We start from the raw sequence: 26,799 nt of genomic DNA, 5'->3' as shown, positions 1-26,799 counted from the left end.
AAATTACAGGCATTTTGTAAAGTGCTAAATGCTACGAACAAAATTTCAAATTATGAAGTTACACAATCACATATATGTACGGAGTTCTTCTAAGTTGAAATTAGACAGTAAAGTAGCATACACAACTGGCGGGCACAAGTGAAGTGAGTCTGCTTGGGTCGGACAAAGGTTTTTCTTCAGTGACCTTTTTTATTTTTATTTTTATTTTATCAAAGTTGAAATAAAAATCAAAGTGAAGGATGGAAATAGTAAAGCTGAAAGTGCATACTATTTAATCAAAATTTTCAATTTAAATACCACTTATAAGTTGAAATATCAGCAAAATATAGCATTTTTATCTTTTTCTGTCACCATTTTTGGTTGCAGACTCAAAAGGTTTTCTTACACCTATGCAGACTTACTTTAGGTGTACACTTCTGCACAATATTTATTTATCCTAATTTAGTTTACTCTTTGACTAAACTCTTGCAGGGAAAATGCCGACAGTTGTCTCCCCTGAGGTATATAGGACAAGGTTTCTGGACGCCATGAGTAAATATTTCCTGCCTGTACCGGATCAGTGGTCAGGGTTGGGCAAAGACTGGACGCCGGACCATTCGTATCCAGGGAAATAGCTAGTTGTGAAGTTTTAATCATGGACAAGCATTCCACAATAATGAGAAAGTGTTTTGAGATTTCATATCAGTGCAAGACCAGTGATCAGGGCTGGGTAAAGACTGGATGCCGGACCATAGCTATCAAAGGACATATTGGAATTGCTGTTGAACATTCCATAAGTAAATAGTTTTGGCTTGTATCAAGTCTGTTATCACAAATATCTGTGTAATTATTTTGGTTTGCTTTAATTGCATTTAGCATAAGCTCTGTTGAAAGAAATATGAATGAAAATTAGAGCGAAACACCAAAGTCCAAAATCTTAAAGATTCTTTTACTGATAGAAATTGTGAGTAATATTTGATACCAAATAATGCTTTCTAATACAGACCCAATTCAGCAGATTTTGTGAAAATAAACTATGTCTTGTCTTTCCCATACATTGCCAATGCTATTCTTAGGAATGGCTGAAACTTAATTTAGGAAACATTATCACAAAAACTAATAGTTATTTCCTGTGCAAAGCACAAATGTGCAGTTGCTGGGGATTATAAGTATACACATTGTCACAAAAATTCAATACTTATTATCTGTGCTAAGGATTTATAAAGATTTGGTAGCCAAATGCAGATGCCAAAGTAATGGGGATTTTAAGTATAAACAGTGTCACAAGCAAGGCTGAGATGCATATAGACACTTTTTGAGCTAACACCAAAAAAAGAAGAAAATTTCTTTAACGAAAAATGCATGTACAAAGCACTTCTCTGTTATATTTGCATAGTCAGTTGACACAGCGGGCTAGCTTTACGCCAACATAAGATTTGTAGTAGCATTTGAGCTTAAGAGGTCTGGAAGGGTGCTGCACGTTGTAGCTTAAAATAGCACCCTTCTGCCCTCATGGTGATCAGTATGTGCACCCTTTTGCCTTTGTAGAATCAAATTGTTCTTTTGCTCTGATTTGACAATAACATAAGTATACTTCACTTAAAAAGTTGCAGGTGACACCTAATACTTTTTCAATTAAATACAATTTCTAACATTTTATGTCATACATTCATAATGTTCATGTTCTTCACAGTCTGATACAATGCCCCCTTTCCACCCTTAACAACCTGTCTCTCTTGCAGCACCCTGTCATTTTAAAATCTGGCTAAAATCCTATTTCTTACCAAGGACTTTCTCAACAGGAGCATTTTTATATATGGGTTTAATTATTATAATAATTATGTTTTCACTGTATTCGCATTCTGTATAATTATTATAGTATCTGTCTTATTAATAAATTTCGGACCGATTTTTTAGACACTTTTTGAAACTGAAATCGGTCTGGCTTGGTCAAAATCGGTCCAGACCGGCAAAATGCCGGTTTTTAGAAGCCCTGGTCTTATATGGTAAAAATAGATCAATATCATAATGGCAACTCTTGACCTTAAATTTTGATATAGTGTACTATTATTGTGATCTTTTTGCTGGTTTATTAAAAAAATAGCAGTGAATGGAATCATGATAATATCAGCATTTGAAACAGTACGTTTATCAAAACATAATTTTGCTGTTTCTCTCCTTTTTGACCATTTTACAGTAAAAAAAACTAGGTAAATGCAGTACAAGCTTGGAACAAAATTATGTCATATTGGGTATATGATCATTTGGCTATATTTTGCTTCAATTTTCTAAATTAATGTCAGAATTATAATCATGAAAGAGCAAACAAAATTATTTCACTCGTGGCAAAACCAATAGTTTTGTGAAATATTACTGCTCATACTCCCTTGATGGAATATTTTGCACTCCTACACTGGTAAACTGAACCTATCATTATGTATGTTCTATACCACTTAAACTGTAATCTTAGATTATAACCTGTTTTCCACTGGTCAGGAACCAAATTATGACGTCATATTGTAAAATTACAAATATTAACGATTATCAAGGTACTTATTGAAGTTGATAGGAGATTTTATTGGCCTTAAATTAAGAACATACGGTAATCTACGTTACTATATGTACTTATGTGTACTATTATCACTGACTTAATTATAAGACTAAAGTCTAAATTGTTATAGTTAGTAAATACTAATTTATTTTAGTTTGATTGTGATAAAAGCGGATAGCTTATAGAATCAGTCTCAAATCTTTTTCCTGGGCAGAAACCAGTACTGTGCCCTTTTTGAGCGGCCATGAGAAAGTACCTCTAGTGTTATAATTTGAACCTTGCAATTGAGGACTCAGATTTTAACAATTCATAATTATTGTTTATTGTTCTGTATATTGCGGAATTTAGGATTATCTCCTTTGAAGGTCAAAAGTACTTGTTAATTGATATATGGTAATCTGTTATAAGGTGACCTTGCATTTCACAAGTCAAGTAGGAGTTTATTTAATTGAAGGTTTTTTGAAAATGAATTTAACTATAATAGGTGTTTAATCAGTAGATATTTTATTGTTGAAAAAAGGAAGGTGTTGGAATTCATTTTAAAACGATAATCTGATTAGGAATGAAGTTTAAAATTATTAAAAGCTACTTAGTTTATACTAAAAGTCTTATTTATTTAAGCTTTATTATTAAGACAGCTAAAAGCTGATTCTAATCACTCTTTAGTCAGGTTTCTGTGCAGAAACCTGTATGGCATCCTTTTTGTACGGCTCTGAGAAAGTACCACTGGTTGGGATTGAACCCTCAAAATGATGTGTTAGAGTTTGACATCTTTACCACTAGACACTGAAAGCTATTTATCAATTGATATTAAATAAACAGAATATATGATGTCTAAATAATGATAAAAAGACTTAGCTCTACAGGCAGTCGTAAAATATTTAAAAAGTTTACCTACAACATTTAAAAGACAATAAGTACTTATTAGACTGACAGCTGTATTATGCAACAATTTTATTGCTTAAACATAAAAATAACTATTTATGTTCATCCAAAATATATACTAGTAATAGTAGTAATACTAAGATTGTCGCCATTTGAAAGGTTAAGTTTATTTTTCCTCTTTTTTCTCCTTTTTTGCACGAAAATTCATAAAATACAAGTATATTCTTCATCTAGTTTGATTGACACTGATGTTGTCCTTCAACCATTCAATCGACAAAGAAATGGATTATGTTGTGGCAATAAATGTGTACTAGTACAAAAATGTCAAGGTTTTGTGATTCAATGGATCACCTCTGACAAACAACCTCAGACAGGTGATCAGGCAGTGGAGCTATTAAAGCTGCACTCTCACGGATTTACCATTTTTCCAACTTTTTTATTTTTTGTCTTGGAATTAGCAAACTTTTGTGTAAATATCTGCAAACCAGTGATGAAAGACTGTTGACGAAAGATAAGATCGCAGATTTTCATATTTCCATTTCAAATTTAATGTTTTATGGCTTAAACTGTTCCTTACGGTTTAAGAAAAATGCATAAAACATCCATTTTGGAGCGGAGGTATGAAATTCTGCGATCTGATCTTTTGTCAGCAGTATTTTATCACTGGTTTTCAGATATTTACGCAAAAAATTGCTCAGTCAAAGACAAAAAATAAAAATGTTGTCAAAACGTTCAATCTGTGAGAATGCAGTTTTAAAGCTCCCATTCCCTTCATTTTAATTTAGAGTGAATTACATGTGCATCATTCTTGCCATTCTTGTTTTGGCTTTTTTATCATGATATTTGCTAAAAGATATAAGATACCTGGGTATTCAAATGGTTGCTTTTAGAATATTTTGTGATGTGTAAACATATGTTTGAATAACCATTGTCCATTCTTATTGACTATGTGACGCTTTAGTAAAACATTAGTCAAGCTCTTTACATATTTGAATAAACTGACTATTATTGTGTTTTATGAAAGGTGAAAATGTAATTTTCAACATTCCAGTTTGAATTTCTGTGCAATGTAATTGCGGTCATTACTTACTTATTTAATTTTGTTTTATTCTTTACAATGTTATAGTTATTCCATGTATATATTTTGATTTTTTTTCTTTGTTTGTTTATTGTGTGGTTGTAAGTTGTTTTTATGTATTTTTTCAGTTTTCCTGTTTAATTTGTTGAATGTTGATGATTTTAAAAATGTTATCTGTTGATTGATGGAATGATTACAAGTACTTAAGATATCAGATGTACAATTACAGTCAAAACCTGATGGCTTGGTATCGCTGGGCTCGATTTCCTCGTTGGCTTGAACTTGATGTAAAGGACCAATTTCGTTTGACTTTATGAAAGCATTCCCCTTTTGCTCGCTATTTTCATAGCTTGAAGTATTTTGGCTGGTCCCCGGGATGTTGAGTCAATGGCATTCAACTGGATGTCAATTGTGCATGCCTTTTGACCCCATATTATGTTACTATCGCTTAAAAAGGTTTTTTAAGTAGTGAAAGAATAAAATATATGTAAAAAATATACCCATATGCATATATCTTACATATCTTGAAAGATAGCACAGTAGGTCAATTCAAGACTGATTTAAGTTGAAACAGCAGACAAATATACAAACTGCAATATCTGTATCTGTAGTGTATTTCAGTCATTTTTGTTTTATTTTAAAAAGGCATCAATCAATAGCCTTTTAAAGGGACTACCGTAGTTCATGGTTTGTAAAATGCACTTTACACAGATTTTTTCTATTAAGAAATAAAGTATGACAAATCATTTGGAGTTATAAATTAAGATACTGACAGCTGGAATCCTTCAACAAATTTCGGTTTATGCTCAAATGTTCTTGACTATTGGTGGGCGTTCACTCCCCACTAATACCAGATTGGTTTTTATTTTTTCATTGTATTTTTTTCTGCAATTTCGATATCAAAGAGTTAAATAATCATAAAAGCAGTGTTTTCAGATGCATAAATGGGAAAATAGTTTTTTGTGCCAAAACATAAGAGAGTCCCTTTACATGGTAAAACAATTATATGGGGCCAGCAGGCATCAAAATTTAACATGAAAACCAATGACATGAAAAAATCAAACAGCTTCTATGTACATCTAATACCTTAAAATTATCAAAATACTCATTTTTTCAATTATTATGTCATATTATGAATGTTTTATTATAGAGGTATAACTGTTGTTTTTGATTTCCTATTTTTCTTTATTATAAATTAATTTATAACTTTGAGAGTTATGTTTAGCATAATAATTCAAAGAAATAGTTCATGATAAATTATGTAAATATATAAAATTTATGTTTATTACAGAGCTCTCAAATAATTCTTTGACTTAGTTAAAAGTATTTGTTTTTGATGTTGAAATGCATATACCATTTTTTGCCAGTATCAATATTAATACTGGTCACAAATCAAAAGAAGACTTTGTCATAAGCCACTTGTTGAAAATGAAACCATGTTATTTCCTATAGGACAATAGTTGCAACCATTTGTATTAAACTTGGATAAGTTGTCCACAGGTTATCTTTAGGCTAGTTTGCACAATTGAATGATTTGATTGGTTTATGTTAGTTTTTGGATAAATATTGACCAATCAATTTAAGGCTAACTTTAACCATATCAAAGAATTAACCAGTTTTATACAGTTGGCTGCATCCTTCTTTTGCAGGGTATTTGTTCATCTAACACTGTTGATATTATTTTGATTTATTGAAGCTTTGTGCAATATTTTGGGATTACAATGGGAAATAAAGAAAATAAATAATAATGCTTTGTTTCTTTGGTTTACAAGGGAATAGTAAAGCCAGTTTTGATTGGATACTAGTATTGTCTTAGTCTTTTTTAAGCTGTCTTTGTCAAGCCTCTACAACCTGTTAATGTGTATAGCAATTGAATGTGTGATACAAACATGTTTTACAATGTATTTAGCTTGCGGAAAGGGTTGTACGTCTTGCGAAGGAAAAAGTCTTGGCATTGTAAAGGCCTTGGCCTCCTTTTCGGCCTCGTCGGCATACAAATATTTTACCTTTGTTGTCACCCAAGAACCGTTCAATATATTCAAATGAAACTTGGTACACCTGTTACAATATACAGTATAAGCATGTTCAGCAATGCAAGTAGCTCTGGCTTTTAAAACATGTTGAGTTATGCCATCCTTTCGACTAAAACACAACATACGTGCATTGTCGTTTGTCATTGTCGCGGCGCTCTTGTTCTGATATCAGTAGCAAGAAATGTCAGAGGACAGCGTGCTACACGGTTTAGTACCACAGGTGCTCGTCACATTGCCTAGATACAGTAACATTTTTTATTATTATTATTTTTTTTATTATTTTTTTTTATTTATTGTTTTGGTCAGGATAGTGAATATATGTCATTTAAATAAAAATATTCCACAAATTTTAATGAAAAAAAGTTAGTATATATATATATATATATATATATATATATATATATAAATTATGTATATATACTTTTATATATACTAAGTGTGACGAGCACCTGTGTTTAGTACCCTTTTTCAATTGATGTCGTTTCAACAAGGACCAGTTTGCATATAATGTTACCGAGTTCATTAATTCCATTAACAACTTACTCTTTTTATAAATCAAAGACATACTTAAGTTCAAAGTGAAAAGTGTGCAAGTTTTGCATTTAGCATTCTTCGACATTATAATCCGATACACATCAATAAAACAATGGTAAAAATAGAGGCAAGCACGATTTCCAACCCAGTGATCTCCCTTGACAAGCGGAACAGATCTCTTGTCAGAATTGATTTCAGCTATATTACCTAAATAATCTTTTTTAAATGTTTTTCCTTCTCTCTTTTTTGATATTTATCAATTTTCAATTATTTAAAGGCCTAGTTTAATTTCTATAAGTGACCCCCCCCAAAAAAAAAAAAAAATAAAAAAAAAATAAACAACAACAACCGTGTACTAGTTCACAACCTCTGATAATTGATCTTAATCGCATTTCCTTATTGGTTTATCTGATCTCCAATCTGAGTATCCTGCTGTGCAGTTCTTGATGTCTTATCACTAAAATGGACCCTAAATGGCCATGAGCCAATAAACCAATACACAGGAAATTGGCCCCTACTGTGACGCCAGTGCCATTAACAAGAGATGCACAGCAGGGGATTATCATGCCAAACATTCCTTAAACTTTGCCTTAAGGGGCGTAGAGGTTAACCTCGAAGAATATATTAAAATTAAAGATAATTTACAATCTACCGATATGATGTATGGTCACGTGATCTGCATGACGGCAGTGATTACTGTAAGGGCATTCGGAACTCCTCGGCCATTTTATCGAAAACAACCTCGGATGTATGCCGGTACATCTGTTGAAGTAGTTCGTAAAATGTTGAATTATATCATTAGTTAAATGTAGTGTTTTAGAGTTGTATTTATTGATCTAAGTTTAAATAAATTGTCATTGAATTGTATTATAGCAAACATAATGAAGAATCCCAAGAGTTAAGTCACAAAGTTTAACTGCTAAATAAAATTACTACGCGATCTACTTGCAGCGGACTTAAACGTACCACTTTTTGAGTGTGTAAACCATCCAAATACATCCGAGGTTGTTTTCGATAAAATGGCTGAGGAGTTCCGAATGCTGTAAGGGAAGTAACACTGCGTGGAGTTTGGAACAAGCACAGTAGCATGATATATATCTAAGATTCAGTTTAAAGCCTCATGGGTCACAAATACTTAACAAGCGAAACAGAATGCCACATAACAACACACATTCTATTACACAAATATCAAAATATCATCATTAGTTATGATACTTTGAATACCTGAATAGTTACTGCGAGATACATAATACTTTATTAATAAGTGCAATGTTGATACAAAATAAAAGGCCACGCATGCGCAGTAGATAATACTACGATACTACCACATTCGGAACACCTCGGCCAATTTCCAAACCCCGAATGATACTACCCATTACTGTTGTCGCTTAAATTGTTGTATGCATTTTTCTTTAACCGTGAGTGACGGTTTAAGCCATAAAACACTAATTTTCGAACGGAAATATGAAAATCTTCGATCTGTTTTTTTTTTTTTTTTGTCAGCAGTCTTATATCACTGGTTTGCAGATATTTACGCAAAAATTGCTCTTTCTAAGACATTTTTTTTAAAGTTGTTAAAATGATCAATCTGTGAGAATGCAGCTTTAAAGGAAAATCTGCTAAAATCCTCTTTCGTAAACTTGTCTAACCCGCTTATTATTAATACAATTAAAGCAATACAAGTGCAAGCAATTACTCCTACACATGTGTTTTACGGATGTATGTATTATGTTTGCTGAATATTGAACTTCAAAACTAAATTTATCAAGATTTAAATACAATTTATGTTTTCGTCCTTCAAACCACCTTTTGTACCGTGGAAACCTTTAACGTCATTTAATGTAAATTACGACGGCTTGATTTCAGAAATTTAATGTAGTGAGGTATCCAATAACACGATCCATTGACACGCATTGCATTTCATGATCAGCACAAAACAATATCACTTTGTTGTAATATTTACACAATAAAACAAGCTAAAACACTAATCTATAGGAACAAATGTTTTACAAATTAACAAAAAAACAACCAACAAAACATGCAATTAATTATATGGACGCAACGACCTTTCTTAATCGGATGACAAATGGTTTCCTGACATCATAATAGTGATAAAAATAAAAACACATCTAGTTTTCGATCAGGTGACATCAATCCATACAATCTAAATAAATTATTTGTTAAAAACAGATTACACCGAAGGTTCGTTTCGTGAACACTCCCACGCCTGTATAATTTAAAAAGTGTTTCTATTTCAAATAAAAAAAACGTTAACGACTTTAAAGGGGCTGTACTCCGTATGATAAAATAGCGAGAAAAAAAGAGAGAAAATTGTCGAAAACTGACATAAACTTGGCATCGATGTATACAATGCATTGAAACTTACTAACTGAAGTACAACATAGTTTACAAATTATTTAAGTTTAGCAGTTATTTCGTATTTTTCCATTAAAAAAGATTACTGGGTATGTCTACCAGGTATAATTCATTCCTTATGCGTGATTGGCTAGTCGGTGTTATCACGTGATATTACCGAGGTAGGTGTTTAGCTTAATTATGTCACCCAATTAGATAAAGCCGTCGTAGCTCAGTGGATACGACGCTGGACTGCAATTTTGGCAACAAGGGTTCGAACCCGGTCTCCGACACATTTTTTCACATTTTGGTACTTTTTGGGGCAATTATGATACCATAGCGTAACACATTCTATTAGATAATTGTCCTGAGATTCGTTACAGAAAAAAATCTTTTTTTAGTGCCAATCTGGTGTACAGTCCCTTTAAATGACGACACTAAAATGATGATCAACTTCCCCACCCATTTCAAAAGAGGATGCATTACAAGAAGTTTGTTTCATATGTAATGTAATCAGAATTATGATGTGGGAATAATGACTGAGCGATATTATCTGAAAGCGCAAAATAAATACAGGGTATAACACACTGTTTTCAGGGACAATTTATTGACAACAATGTCATGAATGCCTTTGAACCTTCCTAGCGCTTGCTCACATCGGACAGGACATAAATGCCATCGAACCTTCCGAGCGTCTTGCTCCGATCTTATGTGGGATTTGTAAATGCTTGTTTAATTGCGTGTTTTGACATCATTACTATTTAATCCACGACTGATTTAAAATCATTGAATTAAGCTCGTTTATCAATGAATAAACAGGCGAACTAAAATAGTTTTATTGCTTGATTTCAAAGGAGCAACTTTCCTCAATACAGTTTTATGTTAATTTGTAAATAAAGGAAGTCTTTGAAATGTTTATCTGACATTATCAAACAGATTGAACATTATCGTTCGTGTATGTTATGTATACAATGGAACAGAAGAAGTTTACGATAAGCTCTTTGCAAAATACAGAAAATTAATTGAGTTGAACCGATAGCTAATTTGTTCATGGAGAAATAAGAGATTGAATAAAATAAACAGAGTACCCAGGCAAGCAAAATGAGCGAGGTAAGGTTTACGTTGTAATAATAATAATAATAATAATAATAATAATAATAATAATAATAATGATAATAAAATAAATAATAATTACAACAACAATAATAATACTGATAATAAAATTAAACATAATAATAATAATAATAATAATAATAATAATAATAATAATAATAATAATAATAATAATAATAAATATAATCATAATAATACAAATAATCATAGTCATTATAATCATCATATCATCACCTCATCATCACAATTGTGTACGAAATGATTTTTGTTATTTTATTATTCTGACATTTAACAAAAGACCGCACCTTTGTGGAAACCGTATTTAGGTGTAAAGATTTAATCTGATTTGCGTATTTACGTAAAGATAGGGGACTATCAAATGCAATATTTGGAAAGGAACAATGCAGAATAATTTAGCTGTCTAAACAATTATTCGATTATTCAATAAAATTCTCTCCATGGTTTGAAATTTCATCAATGGAATGAAATCTAGATCTTTGTCATAACGAGTTTGGAAAGTAAAACACACATCTAGTTAAGCTTTTAGGGGCAAGTCAACTGATCGGTACTGGATTTAAAATGATTAACATGGATTAACATAAAACTAAGTCAGCCTTATTTGTTAGGAATATAAAGGTTAAATACATTTAAGGAAAAATTATAGTTAAATTGTAGTATATATTCTGTTCAATTTATGGATCTAACATGGAAAGAAATTTAAAAAGATCGGATAGCTCGGTTTCCAAGAGCGACAAACACATTTTGAAGAATTATTTCCAAGTAAGTAAATTAATTGATTTGGTTTCATTTCCTTAATTTTGTTTGTATTTTCATGCGCTAGGTCTATTGAATATAAATTATAAATGAGTTGTGAACATGTTTTTAAATAAATTGTCAATTTGTGAACAAAGCCTTAATATGTTTACATGTAGAGGTTGGTTTACTTTGCAAATGTATGCATTGGCAAATATCGTGTGTGTGTGCGTGTGTGTGTGTGCGTGCGTGCGTGCGTGTGTGCGTGTGTGTGTGAATGGTTGTGCTGTTGCCATTATAAAATGCGCCACGAGTTAAATAATCGGTGTTATACTATCCGAGTTTGGTTTGCTGTCACCAGGACGGAAAATGGGGTTTCCTCTATTTTTTCTTATACTGTAATTACATACTGCTACGTAATACATCAAACGAATATTATTATAAATTTAAAAAAGGGTTGTAATATCTTTTTCACAACAAGAGGATTAAGCCCTCTTAGCAATCTTTGACAATGAAAACCTATCGAACTTTTTTGTAAAGATAGACATTTATTCTCAATGGATGTTTTAAGATCAATCTGGATCGATTTGATTAAGCCTTTATGATAAAGAAAGACATTTTGAACTGGTGAAATAATTAAACCTGAACTCGTTTTATGTGTAATGCCATATATTCAGTTAGTCCCTCGTATTGTCTCATTTTTACCTTGATACTCTTTCTTATCAGGAGTTCTGTATTTGTTAACTTTAAGACACTACTTCATTAGGAATATTGTATTTGTTAACTTTGAGATACTTCCTCATAAAGAAATCTGTATTTGTTAACTTTAGGACACTATATCATGAGGAAATCTGTATTTGTTAATTTTGAGACACTACTTCATTAGGAATATTGTATTTGTTAACTTTGAGACACTACATCATAAGGAAATCTGTATTTGTTACCTTTGAGACACTAGTTCATCAGGCTGTCAGTATTTGTTAACTTTGAGATACTTATTCATCAGGCTGTCAGTATTTGTAAACTTTGAGCCATGAGCCACAACTTCATCATGTTGTCAGTATTTGTTAACTTTGAGATACTTATTCATCACGATGTCAGTATTTGTTAACTTTGAGACACTACTTCATCAGGCTGTCAGTATTTGTTAACTTTCAGATACTTATTCATCAGGCTGTCAGTATTTGTAAACTTTGAGCCACAACTTCATCATGTTGTCAGTATTTGTTAACTTTGAGATACTTATTCATCAGGATGTCAGTATTTGTTAACTTTGAGCCACAACTTCATCAGGTTGTCAGTATTTGTTAACTCTGAGACACTATTTCATCAGGCTGTCAGTATTTGTTAACTTTGATCCACGACTTCATCAGGTTGTCAGTATTTGTTAACTCTGAGACACTATTTTATCAGGCTGTCAGTATTTGTTAACTTTGAGCCACAACTTCATCAGGTTGTCAGTATTTGTTAACTTTGAGATACTTATTCATCAGGATGTCAGTAGTTGTTAACTCTGAGACACTATTTCATCAGGCTGTCAGTATTTGTTAACTTCAAGATACTACTTCATCAGGATGTCAGTAGTTGTTAACTTTGAGACACTATTTCATCAGGTTCTCAGTAATTGCTAACTCTGAGACACTATTTCATCAGGCTGTCAGTATTTGTTAACTTTGAGCCACAACTTCATCAGGTTGTCAGTATTTGTTAACTTTGAGATACTTATTCATCAGGATGTCAGTATTTGTTAACTCTGAGACACTATTTCATCAGGCTGTCAGTATTTGTTAACTTCAAGACACTACTTCATCAGGATGTCAGTAGTTGTTAACTTTGAGACACTACTTCATCAGGTTGTCAGTATTTGCTAACTTTGAGCCAATAATTCATCAGGTTGTCAGTATTTGTTACTTTTGAGCCACAACTTGAGACACTACTCGTATAATATCATACTCCTACGTAACAACTCATACCAACGAAATTTATTTATGTTAAAAAGGTGGTTATATTTTTTCACAACAATAGATTAATAGAGAAGTTTACACTGTCTTATGCAAGCTATATCTGTAGCTTATAATTATTGTCTCAGTGTAACGATTCTGGACACTCTGAACAGCCTTCTTGTGAAATGGCAAAGCGGTTTGAACACTAGTCGATAGTGTTTCAAAAGTATAACAAAATCTAATCCTTGCGTCTTTATCATTTTAAAATTTATAATCTTTTCGTTATCTAAAGTCAAGGATACTCATAGATAAGGTTGTACGAGGGTTTCATGTATTTTCTAAACATAGGCTTAAAGTAGCGTTTGTTTCACAATACAGATAAAAAAGCGAAGTTATGAAAACTATCACAAGTTCTCCTCGTTTATAGTGAAATGTTGGATATGTTAGAACCATATACTTGTTTTTACTCTTCTATTTAGAAGTGTGTATTGGAATATTTCAGAGAAGACGTTGTGTTTAATTACGATTGTTTTTATAGGCATTTTATTTTTTCGGTTTAAAATACACGGAGTGAAATTCGCTATCTAAAGTGGGTTAATTTAATGTAAGAGATATTGATAAACATGTTTATAGACTTTCAGGTCAATATTCCAAATAAAAATGCTGGAATATGTAGCAGTTTGAGGCACTTTGAAATTTTAAATGGACGAGAAAAAAACCGTAAATAAAGTGATGGTTGTATACGATTCCACTTTTGATCATAAGTATATCATGATGGTCCATTGGCTATTAATTTTGGCTACTATATTTACTATTTAAAACAATAGAAAATTTAAATTTAAAGATTGACTGAATTTAAACTCAAATAATTTCTAAACTACAGCAATAAGTATAGTTAAATAAATAAAGAAACAAAGAACGTCAATAACATTAAAATTCACTTTCAAGCGATACTTGTTCAATCAATTTAATGCATGTTCAACTGCTCTGCGTTTACCTTCGCCGGTATCTAAACTATGTCGAAATTTTATAGCTGGGGGATACTCATTTGGAACTCCTCGGCCATTTTTATCGAAAACAACCTCGGATGTATTTGGACGGTTTGCATACTCAAAAAGAGATACGTTTAAGTCCGCTGCAAGTAGATCGCGTAGTATTTTTATTTAGCAGTTAAACTTTACGACTTTACTCTTGGGTATCTTAATTATGTTTGCAATAATACACTTCCCTGACAATCAATTTAAACTTAGATCAATAAATTCAATTCTAAAACACTACATTTCATTATCGATATAATTAAAAAAAATACGAACTACTTCAACTGATTTACCGGCATACATCCGAGGTTGTTTTCGATAAAAATGGCCGAGGAGTTCCGAATGGGGGATACTATATCGTGGTTAGGAATTCTTGTTTAAAATACTGCATTTTCTATCAATTAATCCAAATTAAAACCATTTGCTCTTATCAGGACAGTTATAAGCGTTTAAAATGCAATTATTGAATATCAATAATAATAAGCTTTTAGTCATATTATACCTGGCAATGACAATATGGGATTAAATATAATTACAGTAATTTAATTGAAGCGTGCTTTACAACAAAGTAAACAAATCAATAACAGTTAGTTTTATAACAAAACGTTAGCAAATAGAATTGATATAATTTAATCTTTAAACAAATATTATTTTACAGTTTAGATAGAACCTTATATGGGAGTAACTATATGTTATAGTGAAAGTCATAATTATAGTAAGGCTTTGGAAATATATAAAGGTAGCTGAATGAAATGAGAACAAAATTGAAAAGGATTTATGATATGATTTCAGTGAAATTAGGGGAACAATTTAGTTGCAAGATGATAACATAGAAATGTTATTTTCGTAGACTATAAATGATGCAAGACACATTGCAGTATACTTAGTTGCATTCTTTAGTGAATGGAGTTAAAACTACAAAGATATTATACTTACCTTACGAGTCGGGTTTGTGATGTGATAAGTATTTGCTCTGAAAGGCCGGAAACTGAATTTAAAAGAAACTCTTGTCACCTATTGACTATTAATAATATGGCAGAACGCGTTGAAAGCGATGGCGAAGATACTACTGGGGATACTGGTCTGGAGTTTAAAAGATTTAAAAAGAGACTGTCAAAAAGGTATTCAAATGGCAATGTGTCTGCATCAAATGTCCAAGAGAAAGTGGGTACTGGGCGCCGAAGGTCATCGATCATGATAGAGTATTTCCGGCAGAATTACATGGGAATCGAGGCAAGCACATCTTTATATCAAACCAATGTAACATTCATCTGCAATACTTAAGAGTCTTATATTGTACAATGTTTGCATTTTATCAGTGTCGTAAGTGTCTTTACATTGTGTTTTTTTTCCATACGGTTTTGGTACTTAATTACTGTGTTTAAGTTTTAACCTGTTGATTCATATTATCCATATACATGTATGTATCCCTGTCACCAAATCGCATATTTTACCATGTCACATGCATTTCTGTCGATACCGCTTTTCCCATATAGTTACGCAGCTTACTATCCTCCTCTCATGTTCCCCTTCGTCGTGTGTCTGAGTTTGAGTTTGAAATTCATTGTCAGATAACTATGATAAGATCAATGATAGTAAACGCTTTAATGAACATGTTGAAAGGTGTTCTTTTGGTCAAACTTACCCATACATATTCTGTAACATTTCTGAGAGTGAGTTTCAAACTCAGTTTCATGACGTTAGTGAATATGAACCAAATTGATACGTTCGAATTGCTTGTAAGTAACCATATGTACGGCCCAGGATGCACTTTTTGTACGAAACTAATGCAATTCAAGCATTAGTCTGCCTGTATTCTTCATTTGGATAATTGTGTAACTGATGTTATATTTACGGCAAACATATCTTTGGCTTACTACTTGAGTTGATTGTAGATTTTTAAGGGTGCTATGGACTAAAATAAGCTCTCGCAAATATTATTTAAAAAAAGAGAGGATCAGTTGTGTCATTTTTGTTGACAATGTTCAAGTCGCTATTTTGGAGACGCACGAAGTATATTTTGTTCGTTTAGTGTTGAGACAGTGAACCTTTCTATAGGTCTTGGACCATGTGTTCGCACAAACTAATCATTCGTCGACCGTATAAAATCCATGTTTCGCAATTCCATCATGAATGTTTTTCATACAAATGATAGTTTGTGTTCGAAAGAAGCTTAAAAAATAGAAAAACTATATTTTCTCTGACAAAATCCCATTTCTCATCCATTTTCTCTAGCGGGCGATTATCGATTATCTTGCCTTTATCCAAATGGAAAATATTTCACCTATAAACACTAATTAAAACAGAGCAACATGTTCCATTTATGGAAATATAAAAATAAATATATTAGTGTGGTGTCGGTCAGGAACATTTATTTAAATATTTCTTTTTAAAACTACATTTTCAGATGTGGACTAATTATTGGAACTATCATAACACTATCTTTTCAATTGATTTTACAGAGCATGCTTAGCAAGTGAACTAATTCCTCCAAGTTTACATTAGTAATGTTATTATACTGAGTTCAGATCAGGGGTCTCACTTTCTTCCTCTGAAATTTATTTCGTTAAAAATCAGTATTTAAGAGTAATATATATATATATATATATATATATATAAAACTCCATTCGCGGCGAAAATGGGTCCTATAAGTAGTATGGTTTCTGCTAACGTTAAATTCGAGAACTGCATCATCCAAAACATCATGACCATAATTATCGAAAACGTGATCAGTTGCTATGTTTATAGGTTCATCAAGGACTTTGATCTATCTATAAGTTTTCATGTCAAATTGTATTTTACCTCTTTACACCACTATAGTGTTCTTTAATTGATTTTCTAATATGACCAAGAACTCACAAGAACTGACTACATTAGTCGGTCAGGACAATAACTTTGTCGTTCCACGAAGGATGAAGAATAAATAACCTGTAAACACGTCACTTATCTAGGAAAGTTGCTAGGAATAATTTGTATCCACAGAGCGAATGTCTCTTATATAAAACCAAGTATTGATTGTATTGGAAAAGAGATAATCCACATTTGTTTGTATAAGATAGATCTTTGGATAAAAGGCCATTCTTAATTAAATCAGGAAGCAATAAAAAGAGTGATACCCTTTATAGCTCAAAGTGTGGGTGTGTCAAACGGAATAAAACCTTGACTAAAGAACAGCTTTGTCTTTTATTAAATGCCGTCTCTCGCACGACTGGATATACAAATTGTGTGTCGTAACTCCGTATTTGTATATGACAGAGGTGAAGAGTTTTAGAAAATAAGGAATCGCCAGATTCATATGCCAAACTTGAATATCAAATATGTCATTGGAGGCTTTAAGAGAAGCGATTAAGGTAAATGTATTTTCTTCATAGTTAAACATATTACGGTTTACATTTTTGACAGGGGTTGACACTAAATCAGTCTTTAGTAATTTTTCAGCTAAATATATTTATTTTTGCATAAGAAAACGAGTTCATATGCTCATAAATGGATAAAGCATGCATTTTATATATCTTTACTTAGGAAAAACAATAGCAAAGTGGGTCAAGTGTCTGGTACCTATTCCACACTTTGTTCGTTTGTGTAATGTAACTACCAATATATAGGTAGAACGTTTTGTTTAAAAAATAACTTTACTCCTTTGGCATAAATGTATATTACACTCATATGTAAGTCAGCAAAGCAGTCTAATCAGGTTTTTGCTAACTTGATAAAATACTCTTGCCCCCAAAATGTACAATACCAAGTTCATATTGGAAGCTTTTTCACGTTTTATATAACCAACCATAAATATAATCTATGCAGGTAAAATATGACTTTTTGAGAGAACTATGCTTCTGTCTTTAAAAGGAGGCGTTATTATGAATTGCATGTGATGCATGGACTGTATACATGAAATAATTGTATGATATCGCATACATGCCCCATCAGATGACGAAAGATACCACGTGATCTAATTTATTTTATATTGTCTTATTGCTTGAAAAATGTAGAGGTTTGTGCTTACACACATACACCGTTCGGTTCATCGCCTTTAACAAGGAAGAGCATCATTTGTTACAAAACATTTGAAGAACAAAGGTTCTCGATTTCTATGATTATTTTTTTTATATGAGAGCTGACTAAAAACGAGACAAATCCCAACCAAATGTAGACAATAAATTTCTACACATGAACGTTTTCCACATCTTTAACAAGTGTATGTTCCATTTAACAAGTTACAATGTGAACGTCTACCAGTATTATATTTCCACTGCCATTACAACATTTCAATTCACCTGGAAACACTAACCTTGTTGGACTCTCTCAATGACATGAAAACGTCTAACTGGTTGAACACACATAGTTTGAGATTGCATCTAATGTTACCCTTTAGAAATAATGCATAAACAACCATAGTCTATGGTTGAAGCATGACCATTTCGAATCTTTATATTCACAAAAACTTTTACTGTCACATTTCAATAAGACGGTTAGTAGCTGCAGTAACATCTACAATCCAGTAAAACACTTTATACTTTCACAACTTTGAAATTATCTAATGTTGTATTTATTTATTTATTTATTTCAGGTCGGAGAAATTACAGATCAGCATCTAAAAGGTATGTAGTGTTAGTATCAAAGTAACGAATTACGAGTTTGTGCTATTTTAGGAACGTTTCTTTTTTAATTGGTATTTAGTTATTTTCATCATTTCTTAATATAATTATTGAATTTTATAGATTGCTTTTTTGTACGTTTATTTTATAATTAATCATATGTTTTATTTCAATAATTTGTTGTCACTATTAATACATTAATTGCTTATTTTTATTGATAATGTATTCAATTATTTGCATATTTAATTATTTTATATTCATTTATCTATCATTTACCTGATGTTCTTATTCAAATGTATGAAATTCTTTATTGCTTGGATTTGATTACATTTGTTGTGAACAAATTAACTAGTTCACTTACAAAACACTTTTAAGTTTAATCATACTTTGAAATAATACCTCAAAAACAATACAATATATTGTTTGTTCATGAATTGAATTCAAATGATTAATAAACTATGTGTAAAGTGAAAAGTCAATCAATCTCGAAACAGATATAAATACCACCAGAAATAATAGAATAAAAAGATGCATATCTTCCGATATATTCCTTAAGTGTCCGAATACTTGATAGCTCTGTGGCAATTTTATCAACGTGTGTTACAAAATGTCGTAAACTCGAACCAAAGTTAGATATTGTGTCCCTGAAACACACTGATTGAAATGTTTGCTCGCAAATCCAAATGCAATAATTTGAAACAGCTATAACTTTCGAAATGGATATTATCACTTCTCAGATATAGTAAGCTACGATCGTTGATAAGAATTGACCTTTTATCTTCAAAATTAAAAATATTCATATAATATATTATATTATTCAACGTTTACTAGTCTGCTAATGTGGTTTGATCCTCCAGATATTCGGGACACTTTCAATCTGCTGGACACAGACCACGATGGTAAACTTACCACGTCCGAGCTCGCAAAGCTACTCAGGTACACCGGAAGTCTTAAATCGGAAGCGGAAATGGAGGAACTCCTAGCGCCAATTGATACAGATCGTGAGTTGAAAAAAGTAATGTTTTGCAAAAATAAACAAGCTGCAGTATTTTTGTGGAGCAATGGAGTTGACTAAAGCAAGTTTTATAATTATAAATAAAAACTCCTTTTTTATTTTTGCATTGTCACAAAAAAACTCAGCAGCTGCTACTATACATAAATTAGCTTAAAATGGTAATGCATTGTATTCTGCCACCATTAAAGTAGCATTTTGCATTACTTATAATTCTTGGAATACCCCTTGTCGGTTTACCAATTAAGTGTACTCATCGCATTGGAAACATGCGGTAAACCGTCATAACACAATCTATTTGGGTTTACCATTTGTTTAATGCATTGTTTTCTTTCGTCTTCAATTGTCATTTTCTGATGTCTTAGCTGAGTAACGATCGCATCGAACAATTATTGAATGGAATGTGTTTTGCTTGTAAGGGACCTAATATGTTAAAAAAGGAGCTAGCTGGAAATCTTTTTCCCCCACCTCAGATAAGTAGATCCATTAATTTTACCATGCTAGAAATTCTTATCTTGCCCACGGGCGAAGATAAAATGCCCGTATGGAACTTCTTTTAATGGTCACCACATTGTAATTACCTCCCTTGTTGAAGACTGTCGTCTGTAGCGCATCATGGAAACCTTGTCTTGTGGCAATATTTAGAACTCGAGTTAATTATTTCTCGCTTCAAATGTCACCAGAAAACAGTTTTCACGCACCTTTCAAGAAATAATTCTTCACACTTCTTAGAACTATTTAAAGACCGATCAGACCATTTACATACTCTGAATCACTGCGCGAATATCCATGACAACCACGAATTATTGCATATCCGTACGCAATTATTTTCACTAAGCACAAAAGAGTTCCGGCAAAAAAAATACATTTTTTCTTAATTTTTATAAACTCGATATGGGAAAAAAAGCATCTACCATAGCCGCTCGTGTAAGATAGGTTCATCCCGACCCTCGGGCAGGGTGTTTTGCGGAAACTCGGTAAACCTCGTTTCCGCAAAACACCCTACGCTCGGGTCGGAATGAACCTATCTTACACTCTCGGCCATGGAAGATACTTATAATCTTAATTTGCAATTAAAGTCTTATCATGAGCTATGACAATCGCTTTGTATTCAACTGAAAATCAAGATATTACGTACCTATATCTTCTATTACGATCGATGATCGAATTGCCACTTAGTACCATAACACTACAGAACATTTGAAATTGTTCCTGCCTCAGCATTTGTCCTTTAACTTTCCATACTGATTACAGTGGACATTGAATGATCTTTAAAAAACGCATAACAGATAAGTGTTCTTATTTATAAGATTTTTAAATTAACAACTCTTGAAAACCATTTACTGCAAGGTATTTATTGTTATTCGCGTTTCGAGATAGACACGCCAGACGTAAATGTAACCCGCTTAAATCTAAAGCTATAAATGCGCCCTTCCTGTCGTAATGGTGTTGACCGCTTTTCTGTGTCAGTAACAACCTCCTCGTGATAACTTGATATTCTTGATAACCAAGCCATGCTGATTTCCCTGAGATAAAAAATATCCGGGATCGAAAATCAATTCATTCATCAAAATTATTTCACTAAGAGCCAATACGACAAAATGACGTCCTGATTTATTGTCATGAAATGTGAAAGATATTGGAAACTTTGGTAGAACGTCTCCATTATCAGACAACAAATAAATGGAAATAATTTTGAAGCAACAACATTCCTCTTGTCGATGTTGTTCCAACCATGGACCAGAAAAAAACATTTCTAGCTTTGACCGAGTAGGCTCGTTTCTATTGTCGCATCAAATTGATTTGAAAAGGCTCCCGGAAATAGAACATTCAGTGTACTACATTAAGAAGGTTATAACGAAATAACAGCCTCGTTTTGTCTTTTGATGGAATTGACCTATAACAAAATACTAATTAACGACTTTGGCATTTGATATAGGCGGATGTTACCGTTTATAAAAGGGTAAAGTGCAATCGTGCACGCGGGTGACAATTTATTTTTCTTCAATTTCTTGAATTATATATGTTGGTCGTAATTTACCTTGCATAAGATCGACTTTCAGCGATCAATTTATACTTCATGATTATCAGTCATTGTCTTTGTCAAGCTCCATCTTGAGAAACTCTTAACTTTCATACAATGACTTTATGTTCACCAAACATAGTGGCAATGGTTATGGAAAGTTGTAATAACTCGCCCGCTATTCTATGGCGCCCTAGTGTATCGTTATGGACCGTTACAAGGCGGTACCTAATAATCCTTGATAAACATACCTTGTTTTGTTATATAAAGTAAGCATGCATTGTGCTATTTGTGGAGTTTTGTGCTGTTCTTCCATGTTCTTGTTTGTGATTTTTTTGTGTTCTATGTCTTACCCAGTGCCATTAAACCGGGTTTATGTTTAAACCTTTTGCTACTAAGCTTGTTTCTATAGTTTTTCACATAAGTATATATATAATTAACCTTAACATGTTTATACAATACATATACAATTGATTTCTTATATTTCAGACAATGGCTCCATAGACTACGATGAGTTTAAGAAATATATAATTGAAAAGGATATATTGAAATCGTTGGCTGACGAGGTTTGCTATGAGATGCAGGACGCCTTTAATGTGTTTGATAGAGACAAAGACGGCTACATCGATAAGGAGGAGTTGAAAAGGGTGCTCACACAAATTGGTAAGTTTTGCATGCCTCAAGTTAAAAATTATAATGTAAAGGTGATCAACACACTGCACACTATTCTTTAACAAGGAGCATACCCGAATGCTCGTCTGTTTTTTAAGACGTACAAAGGGCCGGAACTCTTTGACTGTTTGTAAATTCCAGAGTTACGACACTTGCTATATTGTGGATGTATTGACACTCGGGACCAAATACCTACTACAATGTCTAAGGTTTATTGCAATGGTAGAGGACCTACGTTTTTTGTTACCTTCATGTTTCCTTTCTTTTTTAATCAGTTTATACAAATGTTTGTTCATACACTTTTTTCATCAAACCTCTTTTATGTTATTTTTACAATGATAATGTTGGCTGGTTCATTTTGATCAAGTGCTCTTCCATGGTACAACATTGATACCGATATTCGAAAAAGACGTCGTGTTCCGAAGGTTATTAAAAAGTAAACAAGCATCCATTGTTTTTCATTCTAAACGTCTTAACTTTCTCACTCATTGTTTCTGAGCATATCTGTTAAACTGATGTCAAAACGTATCGATTCACAAAACGTCTATTTTCAGGGGACAGAATGCCGGAAGAATTAGCAGACGAGTTCATAAAAGAGGCGGATTTAAATGGTGATGGCAAGATAGATTATGCTGGTAAGCAATCCCCTTGGTTGTTTCAATGGTAGTTGCACTAATAGGCACGCAGACATGAGAAAGAAATGTACTTCGTCAATATCACTGAAAGAAGCATCTCACCACCACATACATACTTTCGTTACTCACAAAGTGGATAATATACCTGGAGACAAGCCCAGTCGCCAAACACCTATTCAAAAATGCCATGGAAGATATAGAAACAAGGCTAGTCGTCAAACACTGATTCTGTTTAAAGGCAGACGAACTTACGAACCAGGAACTCAATTGCTGCATTTTAAACTAACCAACATAACATCGTAACAAATTAACACCGATACCAATAAAATGCTCGGTGAAGCAAATACTTGTGTAATGATACAAAACCGAATACCAATTACCTGCGGGGACGTAACTCATACGGATCCAAACATTAATAATTGTGATGATAAAATTGTATTTTGTTTGTTCCAGAATTCTGCAAACATATGGGCTACTAGATGTTATGGAAAGAAAACAAACATAAATATTATAACAAATGGAGGATGCCGTGTACAAAACATGCGTTTAAACTATCAATGCACGTACTACTTGCGTATCTTTAAAAGAAACATGCAAACACCATCATATACCGCAGGGCTGGTGTTTGTTACCGCCAGATTGAAAAAGGTCACATCAAGTTAATTATAAAACCCCAAAACGTTTCGGTGATATCGGAGAAGATTATTACGTCACACCTAAAGTCATTGTTCATCGTTTTTTTTTTTTGCCAAATGACTTGAAGCGAGCCAGTGAACTAAAAAAAGGCAATGTTTCAATATTCTTTATTAACAAGAGCGTGGGAGTGCGTACCAATTTGTGTGTTCTGAATAATTGATCATATAGAATGATAATCCAGTATAAGTATTGCTCCATCATAATTGCCGCTTAAGAAATAAGAACATTATTTTTGCATTATATTATATCAAAGGTGCGGTAAAACAGCCGAATAAAGCCTATTGAGTCGTAAAGTTTTATTTTAGACGGGAGATAACTTGATTGGATTGTACTTACGTTGTACACAATGTTTTAGAATCCAGATACATATGTACAAACGCACTAAAATCGGATGTTATTATAACTTGTGCACAACAGGAAGTGTTATTTAAATCAACATGACGTCCTGATTTGATTATAATAATTTATAACGTTTTAACCGATTAAAGGAAAACTGAAGAAATGCATGTATTTTAAAAGAATCTTTGAGAAAAATGGTGTTTATCATTGATATTTAACGGACTTGGTATGTCGACAAATAAAAAGAAATATACTTTGTATCTAATAAGTATAATAATATTGATATAAAATTTGCTGTTGTTATCAAATTGTTTAAATTTCGATAAGAAGCAAAACATAGTTTGATTTGTGTTTAAGTTTGATTTGCATTTTGTTGTTATTTGTTTATGCCATAAAATGTATATGTATATATATATGTTTATGCATTGCATTTTGTTACAATAAAACAAACGTTGGTGCAACATACCTTTTGGGTTATTACGCTTCTTAAAGGTATAGAGTTATCGTTGATGATTCAGTTTGATGGTCATTGATGTAAATGTGACCTCGTGCTTAGCATTTAATTCGTGAGGCACATCACATCGTCTTATAAGTCATTAAGCACAAAATGAACGTAACTATATTGCTAAAAGTAATTTTGTGGTTAATGAAGGTACTTTCGAAGAGTTGTTTCAGTTTATACATACCTGCATGTTAAAGCACTTAAAAATGCTTATCAGGTTAGGATAGGTATTGTTTTTTTCCTGTTCAATGTGCATACATATTGATATTTGGTCGACGTAAAAGGATTTCAATGTTTAAAATTTTTAATTGCATCTTTTATGTTACAGATAGATTTTTGAGAGTGTGGAAGTATGGCATAACCATAACTTATAAACAACTAAACTTGCAAATATCAAAAAAGTAATCAATCAAAATCAGAAGTAAAAATAAAAACAGTCCTGTATAGGTTTTTGTTCGCGTGACACCATACAATCTTAAGGAAGTATTTGTAGAAAAAGCAATTATTTCGAAGCTGTTTATACCCACACCTACGCCTGTATAAATTGTTTCGATTTTTAATGACCATACCATTCCTATACGACTTCAGATGTTGACACTAGACTGTTGATGAACTAATCCATCCAGTTCAAAAGAAGAAACCTTGACCTTGAGCTCATTCCATATGCTATATGTCATCAGACATATATTATGGGAACAAACTATATCTCTTTGATTGTTTCAGTCTTTAACCTTACACTACAATTTGGGTGTATTAAAACAAACATTAAAATCACTAACTTATAAAGCTGTTTTTAAGCGCAAACGAATATGAGATAGACGAAAAATCAAAAATCTTAATCCACGGGAAATGTCACATAGTTTTAAGGTCGGTGTAAAGGCATTAATGGCACCGAGTATCTGTTTTCTCCTTTCAAAATTAAATGACGATGCATTTGCAACAAGGATTGGGAGTGCCAATGCAAGAACAGCATTTAATCGCTGTTTGATATAGGAACAAGGCTAGTCGTCAAACACTGATTCTGTTTCAAGGCAGAATGTTAAAGTTTATTATATTCCGAACGAAACACACTCACCGCACACAAAGCGCTGACGGTTTGATTGGGAGTGCCAATGCAAGAACAGCATTTAATCGCTGTTTGCGCTCTTTCTTTGGAAATTTTACACTATTTTGTATGTGAATGTATATTGTTATTGCGCTCTGCCGAAGTCAGTTAAAACTGGCATGTATGTGAATATGTATTGTTATTTCGCTCTGCCTGCATAAATAAATATTAGTTTGTATGTTGTTTGTATGTTGTTGCCCTCTGTCCTTGCTTGTTTACACTTTTTGTATGTGAATATGTTAATGTTGTTGTTGTGTTCTGCACTAACACTGTTTTGTATGTGAATATGTTAATGTTGTTGTTGCGTTCTGCACTAACACTGTTTTGTATGTGAATATGTTAATGTTGTTGTTGCGTTCTGCACAAACACTGTTTTGTATGTGAATATGTTAATGTTGTTGTTGCGTTCTGCACTAACACTGTTTTGTATGTGAATATGTTAATGTTGTTGTTGCGTTCTGCACAAACACTGTTTTGTATGTGAATATGTTAATGTTGTTGTTGCGTTCTGCACTAACACTGTTTTGTATGTGAATATGTTAATGATGTTGTTGCGTTCTGCACTAACACTGTTTTGAATGTGGAGATGTATTGTTGTTTCGCTCAGCCTACGCAGGTTTACACTATTTTGTATGTAAGTATGTATTGTTGTTTCGCTCAGCCTACGCAGGTTTACACTATTTTGTGTGTAAGTATGTATTGTTGTTTCGCTCAGCCTACCCAGGTTTACACTATTTCGTGTGTAAGTATGTATTGTTGTTTCGCTCAGCCTACGCAGGTTTACACTATTTTGTATGTAAGTATGTATTGTTGTTTTGCTCAGCCTACACAGGTCTACACTATTTTGTATGTAAGTATGTATTGTTCTTTCGCTCAGCCTACGCAGGTTTACACTATTTTGTATGTGAGTATGTATTGTTAATGCGCTCTGCCTACGCAGGTTTACACTATTTTGT

General features: G+C 32.6%; 2 protein-coding genes across 6 annotated transcripts in view; both read left to right on the top strand.

The window, feature by feature from the left end:
* LOC128206037 (1-phosphatidylinositol 3-phosphate 5-kinase-like) overlaps positions 1-3,889 on the top strand; it is a 72,045-nt gene extending 68,156 nt beyond the window's left edge. For all 3 annotated transcript variants that reach the window (XM_052908167.1, XM_052908166.1, XM_052908165.1), the window contains one exon: positions 472-3,889. In XM_052908167.1, the coding sequence (XP_052764127.1) occupies positions 472-614 (143 nt within the window). In that variant the 3' untranslated portion in view covers positions 615-3,889. The remainder of the gene's footprint in view (positions 1-471) is intronic.
* Positions 3,890-10,447: 6,558 nt separating this feature from the next.
* LOC128206938 (neo-calmodulin-like) lies at positions 10,448-24,677 on the top strand. 3 transcript variants are annotated; one of them, XM_052909683.1, is made up of 6 exons: positions 10,448-10,525; positions 18,832-18,862; positions 19,717-19,860; positions 22,384-22,557; positions 23,121-23,201; positions 23,655-24,677. In XM_052909683.1, exons 1-6 carry the CDS (start codon positions 10,517-10,519, stop codon positions 23,678-23,680), a joined length of 465 nt encoding a protein of 154 aa, XP_052765643.1. In that variant the 5' UTR covers positions 10,448-10,516; the 3' UTR covers positions 23,681-24,677. The 3 variants fall into 3 exon arrangements, with proteins under 3 accessions (XP_052765643.1, XP_052765642.1, XP_052765641.1); XM_052909682.1 differs by lacking the exon at positions 10,448-10,525 and adding an exon at positions 11,084-11,308; XM_052909681.1 differs by lacking the exon at positions 10,448-10,525 and adding an exon at positions 15,125-15,494.
* Positions 24,678-26,799: the final 2,122 nt, after the last annotated feature.

Source organism: Mya arenaria, chromosome 10 (genome assembly GCF_026914265.1).
Source record: "Mya arenaria isolate MELC-2E11 chromosome 10, ASM2691426v1".
In the NCBI taxonomy this organism is placed as follows: Eukaryota; Metazoa; Mollusca; class Bivalvia; order Myida; family Myidae; genus Mya; species Mya arenaria.
The sequence above is the reverse complement of the archived record's forward strand: the minus strand, read 5'-3'. Positions and strand labels throughout refer to the sequence as shown.

What these genes read in the sequence shown, in the direction of transcription:
- LOC128206938 (XM_052909681.1), top strand. Translation starts at nt 15,165, where the DNA reads ATGGAGTTAAAACTACAAAGATATTATACTTACCTTACGAGTCGGGTT. An exon ending in TACAGATCAGCATCTAAAAG is followed by an intron (nt 18,863 to 19,716) that starts GTATGTAGTGTT and finishes TTGATCCTCCAG; the next exon opens with ATATTCGGGACACTTTCAAT. An exon ending in AAGGGTGCTCACACAAATTG is followed by an intron (nt 22,558 to 23,120) that starts GTAAGTTTTGCA and finishes GTCTATTTTCAG; the next exon opens with GGGACAGAATGCCGGAAGAA.